Source organism: Abrus precatorius, unplaced genomic scaffold (assembly GCF_003935025.1).
Source record: "Abrus precatorius isolate BTA unplaced genomic scaffold, Abrus_2018 Scaffold1, whole genome shotgun sequence".
In the NCBI taxonomy this organism is placed as follows: Eukaryota; Viridiplantae; Streptophyta; class Magnoliopsida; order Fabales; family Fabaceae; genus Abrus; species Abrus precatorius.
In genome coordinates, this window is record NW_020874291.1 from 2,837,340 (window position 1) to 2,851,858 (window position 14,519).

A 14,519-nucleotide genomic window follows, 5' to 3' on the forward strand; every position below is an offset into this window, starting at 1 on the left:
TATAAACCAGAAGTGCATGAAATTAAAATAACTTGATCACGGTAAAGGAAGATAAGCTCGAGCAATAAGTCAATTAAAAAATAAAGTGCATTAGTAAATGAATTCGAGTAATTACAATCAAATTATTTACAAAGAATTGAAAGTACAAAAAATTAAAATGGAGGCTTCGAGCGCATTTCGATAAATGTAGCCCTCAAGCCCTGATATCTAGTCTCGAGAGATGTACACTGAGCATCTAGGCTCGAAATATCCTCCATTGCTCGAGCCTTTTCGACAGTCAGGGTCTTCACATTTTCAAGAAAATTCTGTCTCTTCTTCTAACAAGCCGCACTGGCCCTCTTCAACATTTCCTCCTCCTTTCGAGCTTTTTCAAGTTGTTTCTCAAGATCAACAATTCTGGCCTAGATCTCTTTCTTTTTCATATCTGCATTATGGGTCAATTCCTTCAGCTTACCCAATCCAGCTCGAGCTTCTTTTAGTTTATCAGAAGTTGAATCTTGTATTGCTCGAGCCTGCTCTTTCTTGGAACCAACCACAGAAATTTGGTCGATAATAGCCAGCGAAGCGACGAAAACAGTCTCGAAACGTTAAAGACCTTTAGGAAAAGGAGAAATTTGATTTTTTAGCGAAAAGAGTAAGCCTTTTATCTTCGCAATCAATTCTTTGTCAGTTTGTAGATTCTTCATCATTGGCGCCTCGAAAGCCGAAGACCTAAGCTTTTCAAGCAGTTTCTCAACTGATTCAGCAAGCTTTGAGACCTCAAAATGTGATCCTGAAGGGGTCGAAGAAGAAGAAAATGTGAAAGACCTTGCTAAAAGCCTGTCGATAGCACCTTCAAGGTCCTCTTCCACCATGGCGTTAAAATCTTCAAAATTAATTTCTGAATTGGATGCCTTTGGTGGAATCACCTCTTGACGAGAAGGGACTTCAACAGGAACTGGCGCTGCCTCAGGTACCAGTTCCTCCTCTGACTGTGATTCGTCAAGTACCTAGAAAGAAAAATTAAGATATGGACTTCATTGCAAAAGAAAATTTTTGAGCAAATTCAGGGATTCTTACTGCAGGAACTTGCTCTAGTGGAGCTTGGTCATCAGAACTCAAGCTGGCTGAGCTCGAAGTAGCATCTCCAGAAGAACTCGAGGTCCCTGAACTCGAAGATGAGGCAGCCTCTTCACTCCCCTTCGCTAAGTCCTGAGAAGCTACTTCAAGTTCCTTTCTCGAGCTTTTTTGAGACTCCTCAGGGATAGGGGTCAAACACTTTTTAGGCATTTTTTGGACCCTAGGGGGCGAATTGACACTTGGAGTGTCATAAGTTGAAACCTGCCATAAATAAAGGATTAAACATTTAGAAAGGACATATTCATTACTCAAAAATTAGCACATCAAGATTTAATTCAATTGATGCATGAGAAGGTTGATCAGGTGTCGGCTGCATAGGTGTCGAAATAGCCATTTCAACATGAGCTTTGGATTTGGTAGGAATCTTGGCTTTCGAGGAAGCCTTAACCTGGAGAATAGAGAAAAGATAAGTCCTAAAAAGAAAAAAAGAAAAAAAAAAAAAACTCCTTCAAGAAGAATTTCACAAGTCCTCACCTTAGAAACCCCGGAAGTAGTTTGGGGCGTACTCGAAGAAGAATCTTTTCGAGGTGTGGACGAAGAGGGACCCTTTCGAGTAGATTCTGCTTTTTCTTGGGAGGCTCATCCTCCTCCCAATCCTCTTGGTCATATCGACCAACAACAGGTTTTGTTGGAAGAGTTGCAAAATATAAAATTTTTAGTTAGATTAAATTAAAAACACAAAGGAAAACTTTGAGAAAGACTGAAGGAAAAAGCCTTACCATCTTTGAATTTTGTAAGAATTATTACACCCTGGATTTCGAGATGAAGAGGATATAAAAAAGTTTTTAAGGAAAACCTTGACATTGTTACCCTGCTCCAAGGTGGGGATAATTAATTTAAAAATGTCGAAGGCAAATCTACCCATTTTGAAATTATTGGTAAAGCCAAAGTAAAATTGCTATTTGGTAAAGGTGGAAAAGTTGGTCAAAATTTTTTGAAAAGGGTTTCTTCTATAAACTTGTCAAAAGGGTGAAATTCTTTGTATTTATTTACTCCTTCTCTTGCCTTATCTCTTAAGGAAAGAGCGACTTCAAAAATGGTTTGAGATATCCTTTGTGGTAAGTAAAGTACTTTAAAAAATCGCTCAAAAGACTAAATTTCTCGAATATGTGTACCTCTCATCTTGGCCTTAGGATCTCCCTTCTGAAACACAGAAAAAGCATTGGTCATCTTCCGGTAGCATGCATTGACAGAAATATCAAACTATTGATAGTAGCTAGACCACCAACTCTCAAATGCTTGTGTGCTATAGAAAGAAAGCTCAAACTCTACAGAAGAAAGCTCTGCCCAACGTTTTCTAAAGAAGCTAATGGCCTCGTTCAAATCGTCAATGCTTTTTCAAGCATTATCAAGCACACTCTGATTTGTCCCTTAGAGCATAAGAGTAGGCTTGAATTGGCTCAAGCCGAATTGTCGAGCCACCAAATTGGGTTGGTAGGCAACCAACTGATAAGGCCTTACGGTGAAGCTGCAGAAAAGCAGTTGACAAGAGAGGAACTGCCTCCAAGTTATTAAACTCTCAGCTTGAGCACCTGGAGTCTTTGATGGAAAAGGGCATTTGAACCAGACTAGTCCAATTTTTTGAGAAGAAAATGGGGCTAATTGAGGGCTGAAGGTACGAAGTTTAAGAAGAAAGTGAAATATTGTCGAAAAGCATCATAGTAATGCTTCTTAGCAATACTAGTGGTGAGAAAAGTAAGACAAAATCCCTCTAAAATCTCTCGAGAAGTATTAGGAGGCTCAGAACTTTGTAATTTATCCTCAAAAATAGCATTCAGCCATAGCTGAAGCAACCAAAATGGACCACTGATAACAGGGAGAGAATCATCAAATCTAAAAGAAGCCACTACTTCGTTCAGATTTTCATACAAATTCCCCGAAATAAGTTTTCCAAGACACACTGAAGACTTTCCATGTAAAAGTTGGGCAAAGGTAAGAAGAGCCTTTGGAACTTGAAGTGACCTTGAGCAAAAAACATAGGCCAAAAGCCAAAACATGAGGAAAGCAACATGCTCCTCATCAGTAACTGGACCATCTCTATTCATATTGAGAGAGATGAAGAGTTGATAAGAAAGCTTTTGGAAATTGGGAATTATGTCTGGATTTTTAGGATGAGAATCTGGTAGAAACGAAGGACCAGTAGGTTTGAGCCAAGCAATAGCAGCAACTTCAAAAAGGGTGGGGGTTATCATGCCACAAGGCATGTCAAAAGAACTGGTACTTCGATTCCAAAATAAAAAAAAACTCATGATCATGGGAAAATTATAAGACAAATTATACCTAGAATGTTGAATTATGTCATAAATCCCTATCACTTTCCAACTGTCTTGTTTTTCTTTTTTGACTCTATCTAACAAAGGAAGGTAAAGGTCTATAGTAAATGGGGGCATAGTGCAAAATATTTTTTGCAAACTTTAAAGAGAATCTAGATTATATTTTGAGGAAAAAGCTAAAATCCCCTCGACAGAAATAGGAGAATCGACAGATTCTTGGGGAACAAAGGGACCTAAAAATGCATAAGGCTTCGAGTTCATTATGAAAGGAATGAGTACCTAGGATTTTCATATGGCCAGTTCTCCTCCTCGAGAGGTGGCTCAGGCAGATAGCTTTAATGACCCAGAGGCACGAGCTCAGCATTTGAGAAAGCTGAAGGAACCTTCGATTTGGACGCCATTTTTGAGAGAAAATGAAAGGAAGAATAGAGGAAGCAAGAAAGACTTCGATACAAAAGGAGCAGAAGAGAGAGAACAAAGCTCTTAAGAGGATGAAGTAAAAATAAAAGAGTAAAAAATGAGGAGGTAACTCCACCTTTTATACTGGTCCCCAACTTCGCGCAAGGCCCGTAAAATAGCCCAAGTTGAATATTTTTTGAGGTGTTTAGAGGATTTTTCAAGTCTCTTACACTCAAAACTGCTCGAAAAATAGGACTGGTAAGATATTGCTCTAAGTCCACAAAACTTGTGGCTTTTTCGAGATATTTTGAGGAGTTTTCAAGTCTCTTACACCTAAAACTGCTTGAAAAACAGGAATAATAAGAAAATATGCTAAGTTCACAGGACTGAGTCTTTCAAGGAGTTTTTAAGGGTTTTTCAAGTTCCTGACACACAAAATTGCTTAAAAAACAGGAAGTGATCAGAAAATATTCTAAGTCCACAAACCTGACAGAGCTCCAGATCTTCTTCAGAATTGCTCGAAAAAAAAAGAAGCGATCAGAAAATATTCTAAGTCCACAAATTTGATTGAGCTCCAGAATTACTCGAAAAATAGGAAGTAGTCAGAAAATATTCTAAGTCTACAAACCTGATTGAGCTCCAAATTTTCTCAAGAATTGCTAGAAATTATTCTAAGACCACGAGAACAAAAATAGCTCTCAGATTCTCCAAGATTAATCGAAAAATAGAAATCAAGAGAGAAATTATTTTAAGTCCATAATGTTAAATGAGCCACTTAGATTTCTCTCAGAAACTGCTTGAAAAATAGAAAATATAAAGAAAAGATTCTAAGTCCATAAGAGTTATGATAGGACTCAAAAGTTATTACATGACTCAGAAGCGGTTACCACCAGACAAAGGAAAATCGTGGGCGATAGCAGTTATAGAAGAAACCCCAATCAACAGCATAATCACAAGCAATCGTGAAAAATGGGCATCAGCAGTTGAAAGAGAACCACAATGGTCTTCCTGTCTATAAATACTCTAAAGCGTCATTTGCCAAGAAATGACTTTTGGCACCCAAATACCTACACTCAAAACCTCTGCACGCTGAAAACCTGCACCGCACCAGACACTAGCTACCAGGAGACTCACAGCGTTGCTGTTCATTGCTAAGAGTCGTACGTTTCAATTTCTGCACATTTACCTTTCTGCATTTTAATTCCAGTTTGTTTGCTTATTTCTTTTCTGCAATTTGGTTCTTGTTTTAGCACATTATTGTAAAAACCTCTATACCGTAATTATGTTTTATATTTTTCCTGTTTAACAATTTGTTTTACAACGTCCATTTAATTATAATACACTTAAAAGAACCCAAAGATGATCTAATTCAATCCCCAAATTGCTCTTAGATTATTTGTTTACAAATTATCATTTTTCATTCTAAACAATTCCATGCACACATTCCATATCATTAGAACACCGATAACCCTCATCTACCAGCCCAGCATATTCCTGTGCCCCAAAAGTTTCAATCGCTATCACTATTCGCAAGTTTCTATAGTATCTTTGAAATTTCACTTTCAATTAATGTGCATTTCCAGCAACAAGCATTGTCAAGTAGAAGCATATGGCTTCTATTACATCCCATGTTAGCTCCCAAAATGTTAGCCTCCTGAACCCCACCCACTGTTTTCACCAAGGTAGCAACCCAACCCGCCCCATAGCTCATGCCAAACCGAGGTATGAGCTTTCTTGTCAATACCCATTTCTTCGTACACCTTGAATCCTGGTACGACTTATATTATGGTGTAAAGTTTAAACCCTTTAAATGGAAAATCATTTTGTGGGTCGATTTTTCATCTTTGATGTTCGTTCAATTTTCGCCCTTCATGGGAGAGGGAGTGAGAGTTATTATTTTTTAAATATTATCAATTTTTTAGACTTTTTTATGAATATAAATTTTTAAATAATAAAATATTAGAAATAATAACGACGTACCAGTAATGAATTGAAGTTAAATTTCTAGTATTCAATTCATCTCTTTCAGAAAATTCGGTTGCAAGAACTCAATCTTCATATTTTGAAAATGTCAAAAATTAAACCTTTGAACAATTTTTAGAAATAAATATAATTAAACCTTATAAAATGCCTTGAAATGAAAGATATTCGAAGGTGGTGATTCATTATACAACAAAAATGAAGTTCAAATGGAAAATTGCATACCCTTCACACAAAGATCAACCGATTGTATCATTGAACAGATAAGTGAAAGTAAAATTAAATATTAATCTAAAAAAATTGCATGTGTTGTGTAGTTTTACAAGGTTACACATGTAATATAAGGAACATAATCCAAAATGCACTACTACCAGTTGTAATTTCTCACATGCCCATCACTAGAGTTGCCAAACCTTGATGCTGAAAATCTATGATTTCCCTTAGCTGATCCTTGGGACCTAGAGGTTCCAGCATGACCATTCCATGCCTTGGCATATTTAAAATTCGGAGCATGACTTCCATTTCCAAATGAATGAATTTTATTGCTTCTAGAAGATGGTGTCCCTGAAGACCTCCAATTGCTCCTAGTGGACATGGAAGAAGAGAATTCTCCAGGATGCTCTGCCGTCCAGCCACCTCTGCTCTTTGATTTCTTGGGGGTTGTATAGCCTTTTTCTTCCGTTGGATGATCCGTTGTCCAGCCACCTCTACTCTTTGATTTCTTAGGAGTTGAAAAGTCTCTTTCTTCTGCAGGATGATCCATTGTCCAGCCACCTCTACTCTTTGATTTCTTAGGAGTCGTAAAGCCTCTTTCTTCTGCAGGATGTTCCATTGTCCACCCACCTCTACTCTTTGATTTCATAGGAGTTGAAAGGCCTCTTTCTTCTATAGCAGGCCGCTTCTTCTTTCGACTTTTACCAATATCATGAGGTGCAGACCTATATCCCATGGCATTTTCGTTTAGGGATCTTTTATCTTTAATGTTTGATGAATCACGATACCTCCTCCCTCCCTGTGGATGAAAGAAACAGCAGCCAAGCACTAAGTATTCTATGCCACAAGAAAACAAAAAAAAAAAAAAAAAAAACATAAAAAAGGAAAAGGCAAACAGCTGTAAGAATTTAACAATACATATCCTGAAATGTACCTTGATAGAACTTGTGCATTCCCGGGCAAAATGCCCTTCTTCACCACACTTGAAGCAAGAACTAGGTGTGGCTCCACTTGAGGTCTCAACTCGCAACCTTGAACATGCCTTCATCAATTGATTCCCAAATTTATATAAGATGATATTTTTATTTCAAAAGCATTTTTTGAGTCAGCAGAAAGCTTAATTAAAGTAATGGATAGTCGAGCTTTAAGTCTAGTTGCTTTAAGATGAAACAAGCTACTCCAAAGTTATAATTCCACATTATCAGAGGAAACCATAAGGCTAATATAGATTTAACTATAGTTTGATAAAGTTAATATATACTTTTTATAATGAAATATGATATTTTGAAATACTAAACAATGCAAACTCATATTACAAGAGAAAGGTTGATAAACACCGATAACCATTGGGACAATCAAAAGACAAAGGTGAAGGAAGTAATTCCTATTAGCTGTATTTTCCTGATTCTAGTCTCAAAGTAGCTGAAAGTTAATGGCTTGCATACTAGCATATCATTTCCTTGTTTCCATGCATGTTTTCAGACTTTAACCACCTTGTAGACTCAGCACAGGCACTGTTCAGTAAATATTTTAGAGTACAATACTTTAGTGACAACTACAAGGTGTGCATGTATTTGCTAGGAGTGATGCGGCATCCATTCATTTTAGTAAATATTGAATTGCAAGTCTAGTAGCTTCTAATCTTCTTTTCCCTGACTTCTAGAGAGAGCTTAAAACCAAGAGCCATTGCTAATTATATGACATGGATAACATATGCAATCACCAGTAATTTCTGCAACTACCAACACCATATACTCTCTCTTGTCCTTTTTATAAGACATTTTTAACTAAATTACACAGACCAATAAAAAGTAGTCAAAATTAATTAGTTTTCTTGATTTTTTGAAAACGTATACAACATGCTAGTTTTACCGACATTTAATATTATTGTCCTTAATCTCACTATAATTTTAATTGTGAAAAATTGCTCCTTTCCTTTCTTGTTTTATTTTTTGGTTCTCACCCACCAAAACCTTTTATTAATGGCATGTAGGAAAAAAAAAAGATAAATGCTTCATAGGAATTGTAAAATGCCTTATAATAAGGACTGCCAAAACCATGTAGATGGTGCCTTATTAAGAAAAGGACTAAAGGGGGTATTGCTTAACACTTTAGCTTAAGACTGAAATCCTATTTGGTTACCTACAGATGAAAATTGCTATTAACACAATGGAGGGACAAGTTTCGATTTTGAAAGAAATGATGTTGTCATTGAAGCATCTACAGTGAAAGGTTTCCTTCATATAGTAACCTTTTGGTGATCTTCATTGCATATATGTCAACAAACAATTTCCTGGTAATGACCAAAAGATCTTTTCCTTCTTTTATTACAATTGTTTTCATTAAATAAAACTCTAAGCTTGCAAACATTCTAGTGTCTAGTATGAAAAAGACAAAATAGAACTTTTTAACAGTGTCACAAAGGAAGAGTTGTCTAGATTATGCAAGAGAGAAATGCTTATCCCAGGCAAGACCAATAAAACATTAAATAAAACTTACCAAACCCGTATGACCCAACCGACCGCATTTGTAACAAGAAAATTCTCCTGGTGTTGCATCATCAGTGTTGACACAGCATAAATGGCCAAGCCTCTTGCAGACATAACATTGGACTTCCTAATTAAACAAAAGAAAGAGATACACAGTCACTGATTGAGAAATTTATATCCAATGTAAGCCACTTATCATTATGCAAATCCAACCAAAAACCATTTTGCAAATTAGACAGTAAAAGAAAGAAGGAAAAGAAAAAGAACAACCTTCAGATCATCCAGTGCATAATCATTCCAGCATGAAAACATATCATGCCCAGAATCTCCACATTTTAAGCAAATCTTCACACCTTTCGAAGCACTTGCATGCTTCTCTGGACAGTCTTTAGCACGGTGTCCACCCTTCTTGCAGATAAAGCAGTCCTGTGCCTATAGGAGCATAAAGCAAATCTCAACAAATCACTTTAAACCTTCATATACCAGTAAAAGTATGGCAATTAGACATACCTTACTGCATTGTTTTGCATTGTGTCCCAAACCCCCACATACATAGCACGGTTTCTTCCTTTTTGCTGCTGTACAGTTCACAGCAGTGTGACCTTCCTCGCCACAATTGAAACACGCTCCCCAACTACTATTCGGAGGATCAAAATACCTAGGACCGCGCTGACAGAACAGAAACATATAGTGATATGATAAATCCAACAAAGCTTTCTTCCTGGCACAGTATTTTCAAATTTGACATTTCATATCAAAGATTTCAACTCACAAGAAGCTTTCGCAGAACCATATTGTCGCCCATCTGAGCCGCCGCCGCTGCAATTCCTTCCGCAGGCTCATGATTCTCCGTGGTTTCAATTGCCTCTTCCGCCTCTTGTTCTTCAGCCATAATAACCTACAGAAAGCAGAAAAACATCAAATAATTTTTCAAACAAACACGACCAAAAATTTGATTGTCCAAGTGAGTGTTTGGATTCGATTCAATTTCACTAAATCAAATTATAAGCTAAATAGATTCATAGCAGCGTTTTATGCATAAACTTTTGCAATGCAATTTATAAATAAAATTTTCATTATTTCAGTTCCATTTTTTCCCCTTAGAAATTGTTTCAACTTTCAATTGATTCAGAATCCGATTGAGACATGAAGACTATCTCACAAGGGATTGTTTGGGTCCATTTTGATTAAACCCTAACGAAGTTTAATCTTGGATTATAACTAAGGGAAATAGAGCATAAAAACCATCTTTTAAATTGAAGAAACCAAACGCGGAATAAGACGCACACTTTGATCCCCGGCCTCCACCTTCAACTTCGTTTTCTTCTCTTCCCTCACTTCAGAAGCAGCGATTCCGCTCGGCCCATCGCAGACGCCGTCGTTTTGCGGCACTACGAGTTCGGGTTTGTGCAAAGACGAAACGACACCACCAGCACCGTTCAAAACGACGTCGTTTGTGGCGAGTTTGGTCGCACGCATTCGCAGGGCCTTTTCGACGATCTTAAGGCTGAGATCTTGGTTTGCCTCGTCGTCGTCGCTGCTGAAGACGAGTGACGGCGTTAAAGCGCCGTCAACATTGTCTTCTTCGGCGTGTTCTAATGCCTTCGCTTTGAGCTTCTCTTTGCGCCCCATTCTAATGGTATGCTATGCTATTGCTGCTTCAGAGTTCCAATTGGAAACCCTAATTGCTGATCCTTTTTTCTTTCTTTTTCGGTGAATAGTGAGTTTGAAAAATAAAACAAAATACAAATAAACAAACGACATGTGCGATGCTATAGTTATCTTAAATTAAAATATTTTTAAAACAAAATATTAAAGATATATTACATGATTATTTGTAATTATTTAATTTTATAGATTTGAAAATAAATATTATCATTATTATTGAATATCTAAATTAAAGTTAAGAGATAGACTTTCTAAATTATAAAAAATTCAAATTTTAAATTAAGATTGAAGTAAATAACTAACTTTTCAAAAAAATTTATTTTCTTTCTACAGCTCATGTATCCTGAAATTTGAAAAATTATATATAAAGATATATATTTAAAAATTTTGTTTTATACAAGTGAAAAGTGATTTTTTTTAGAGCTCACTACTAACTTTTCTCACTCAAAATATGAAATTTTGAGAAAAAATTTTATTTTCTATATTTTATTTAAAAATATTTTTTAATAATTTAAAAAGACATCATTAAAAAATATTTTATATTAAAAATTTATTTTTATTCACTCTCTTTTTCATTCATTCAAACAAGTAAAGTAAAATTTATTTTTTATTTTTTTAATTTCTATTTATTCAAATAAAACATATTTTCTATCTCATTCTTTGTATATTTCTCTTTCACTTTTTTTTTGTTTCATTTTCTATTTCATTCGAATGTGGTATTAAAGGAAAATATTAAAATTTCTAAAAATACATAATAATTTATGTGCCCAATAAGACTTGAATGCAAGAAAAAAAAATAAAGAAAACAAATAAATTCAAAGCTTAAATAAAATTATCTTAAACACCACCTTTTTCGTTGAACTCCATTTTTTTTTATATTTTATTTGATTTAATTAAACTTGTCATTGTTCACTAAACTCTTGCATATTATCTTTCTTCTTTTCTTTTTTTTTAAAATTTCTTAATTATGCTACTTGTCAATTGTCTTTCTTAAAATTATGTCCATTGTGCATTTTTATTTTTTTGAAATTTTGCTAAAAAATAACAAATTTATTTAGTCAAAATAGATTTCATATACCCAACCACTCAATAAATCAATGTATATTTTCTAGCTCTACAATACAATTGAGGTGGTTTTTATTTTTCAAGTTCAAGGTTTATGCCAACTATAAATTTTAGTTTATATTCATTCTTTAATTTAATTATGTTTTTGTTCATGTAAAAGTAACACTTTTTAAACAAGTTATTTTTAAAAAAATTATTAAAATTTTGTTTCTGAATTTAATATTTACTGTAAATTATATTATGCTAAATGATAAATTAAATAACAAAAATTTAGTTTATTACTGTTACATTTCTATCATCTTATTATTTTTTTAATATTTTATTATTTAAATAGTAATATATTCCAAAAATATTTCTTAAAACATATTTAAATTATTTTGAAATTTTCATAAATATTCCAAAAATGAGCATAAACGAGCAATACTAAATCTTAAACCCTAAACGAGTAATACTATTTGTAAGGGTAGCGAGACTGAACCCCATTCCCTCTCCTTACATTATTCTAAAAGCATCAAGAGTCTCAAACACTCTATCTTGACCAACAAATAAGTGACCAAAACGCAAAAACAGTGATGAAACGGTAACGAACTTGCTTTAAATTGGAGAAGCCTTCATAAGCCGCGATAACATAATCAAAAGTCTTCACTAGAGATAGAAGCAAGAATCAGGATTCTCTCATGATACATAACTCACATGCTACGTGTTTTTGCATTTTTTTTAAACGAATAATTTTTTGCTTAAATAAAAATATAAAAATATAATCACATAAAAGTGATGTTCGTGTCAAAACATGAGAGAATTTTGATCTATAGAAACAAGGTTATACCTTTAATAATAAAAAATTAAATTCTAATTTAAGCATAATTTCCAAGGCAAAAACAAAATTAGAGAGATATAAAAAATAAATTAATTGTTAATTTTTTAAAATAATTTTCTAAGAACTTTTTATAAATATTAATTTTAAAATTATGAAATATTAAATAAAATAATAATATGAAGATTAATAGCAAGAATTAAATATTTATATTTTAAAAATATTAGAGATTAAATTCTAATAAAATCTTTTTTAAGATCAATGAATGTTATTTTTAGGAGACAAAAATATAATTATGTTTAATTTTTATTAATTAATTCAAGTTCACTTTAATACAACAATGAGCAATTTCTCCGCTATAAGCATGCTTTGATGATTATCATTTAGGAATCTTAACACACGCTTAATGTCTAATTTATTTTAGATTCATTATCTGTTTTTTTTTTATCTTAATTATTTTGGTCTGAAATTAATTTCTTTTCTACATTGATCCAATTAAGCTAATTTATAAACAAATCAGTCTATATAATTTAATGTTCTGTTTTAAAAAGAAGTGTTTAACGTGTACTTGTAAATTTAAAAGATATTATATATTCTTCTTAAATTAATATATGTAATTTCTTTAATGTGTTAAATATAAAAGTATATTAATATTTTTTAATTAAATTACTAATTTCATTACCTGTTAATATAAAATTAACTATCAAGTTTGTTTTCTTCCTTAGATTAATAGGTATAATTTCTTTAATATCTTAGATATAAAAATATATTAATATTTTTTAATTAAACTACTAATTTCATTATCTGTTACAAGGAGTAATAGATTTTACCTTAAAAAAATTTAATTTATAATTTCCATTTTATATTTAAAATAATTTATAATCTATGTAACATTCAATTTTCTATAAATATTTACTGTCTTCCACCCCTTTTAAAATTATTTTACAAAATATTTTTTAAAAATAAAACACAATCTTAATAAACTCTCCTTAATTTTATAAATTCTGCTTTGTATTTCATGTTTGTATCCATATTTTGATCGATATTTAATGAGTCATTTTTAATATCTCTGTTTTGCTAATTAACATATTTTTCTTTTAAGATGTTTTTTAATCTCATTTGTATTCAGTATGCAAACAATCTCATTCTCTTCCATCCGCAGCCAATTCTCGCTTTCTTTCATAAATGTTGACAATGGAATAATAAATATAAGAAACTATTTAATAGTTTTTTAAAAGCTATTTTTAAGTAAAACAATTATATTTAATAGAAAATGTTTCACTTTATAATTTAAATTTAAACTTCTAGTATATTTTCTATTTATTCAATAATAAGATATGATAATTTATTCTATTAAATTATTCTATTATATTCTCACAGTTTAAGATAATTTTTTTAATTACACTCTCACAAATATTTTATATTCTTTTTAATATTTTATACAAATGTAATTTTAATACTTTTTTTATATAAAAAAGTATAATATGATGTTTTAATAAAAAATGTTTATAAAATATTTTTTGAGACAAAATATTTTAGTTATTTTACAAAATATAGTTTTAAATTTTTATAAATTTTTATTTGCATCTCTTTTTTTAAAGTCATAAATCATCTCTTTCTATATTATACATAAATAAGTAAATTCTTTCTTTAATAATATAACTCTACAAAATTCACTAAATAAAGTCCCACAAACTATCTTAACTCTTGCATCTTTATCTTTTATTTTAATTTAAAATTAAATTTAAATTATAAAATTAATCTTTATCTTTTCCATTCAATTTAATCTTTATATGAGTAAATATTTTTAAGTTAGCCCTTATCATTTATAAGAGTGTCACTATGAAAAAGCACTAGCATAAAGATTAAAATATAAATTTTACTTGTATGGAATAAATGTTAACTATGGTAATTAAACATGTATTCTAATTAAAAATAAAAAAATAGTGGACTTGTTTTAAAAAAATAAGCACCAAATGAATAAATTGCAAAAATCAAACTTATATATGATATAATTTCATATTATAAAAATATACATAAAAAAATAAGAAATTTTTATAAGAAAAAGAATGCATTCATTATATTAAAGTTATAAAGGGTGATAAATTATTATGATAATTAGTTATTTAAACTCAATCCTATGGATTGAAGTTAATAAAAAATTTTATTTAAGTTATAAGTTTTTAACCTCTTAAAATTTCATAGCTTTTTTTAGTACTCAATATTTATTTTTCTAAACAAGTTCATTAATTTTATTTTAATTTTTAATTAAAATACACATTTAATTTCTACATTTAATACTTATTTATAAATTAGTTTTTATAATTAAAAATTTATATTTTATTCTTTATATATATATATTTACATTTTAATCTCTTCCATCTAACATTGTGAACATATTTATAATAGATAATGACTAATATAAAATGAAAAATGCTAGCAACACACTCTTTAACACACTTTTTATTATTAGCTAAAATTTATTAAAAACTAAGAAAG

At 31.8% G+C, this 14,519-nt stretch overlaps 1 protein-coding gene across 3 annotated transcripts; it reads right to left on the bottom strand.

Annotated features, from left to right (window-relative positions):
• Nucleotides 1–6,036: 6,036 nt before the first annotated feature.
• Nucleotides 6,037–10,218, bottom strand: LOC113856589 (zinc finger CCHC domain-containing protein 7-like). 3 transcript variants are annotated; one of them, XM_027488489.1, is made up of 8 exons: nt 9,761–10,153; nt 9,246–9,371; nt 8,984–9,142; nt 8,744–8,905; nt 8,484–8,600; nt 6,920–7,026; nt 6,546–6,796; nt 6,057–6,476 (listed from the first exon to the last, which is right to left on the bottom strand). In XM_027488489.1, exons 1-8 carry the CDS (start codon nt 10,103–10,105, stop codon nt 6,139–6,141), a joined length of 1,605 nt encoding a protein of 534 aa, XP_027344290.1. In that variant the 5' UTR covers nt 10,106–10,153; the 3' UTR covers nt 6,057–6,138. The 3 variants fall into 3 exon arrangements, with proteins under 3 accessions (XP_027344272.1, XP_027344280.1, XP_027344290.1); XM_027488471.1 differs by having other exon boundaries at nt 6,037–6,783; nt 6,919–7,026; XM_027488479.1 differs by having other exon boundaries at nt 6,039–6,783; nt 6,919–7,026; nt 9,782–10,218.
• Between the last annotated feature and the right edge of the window lie 4,301 nt (nt 10,219–14,519).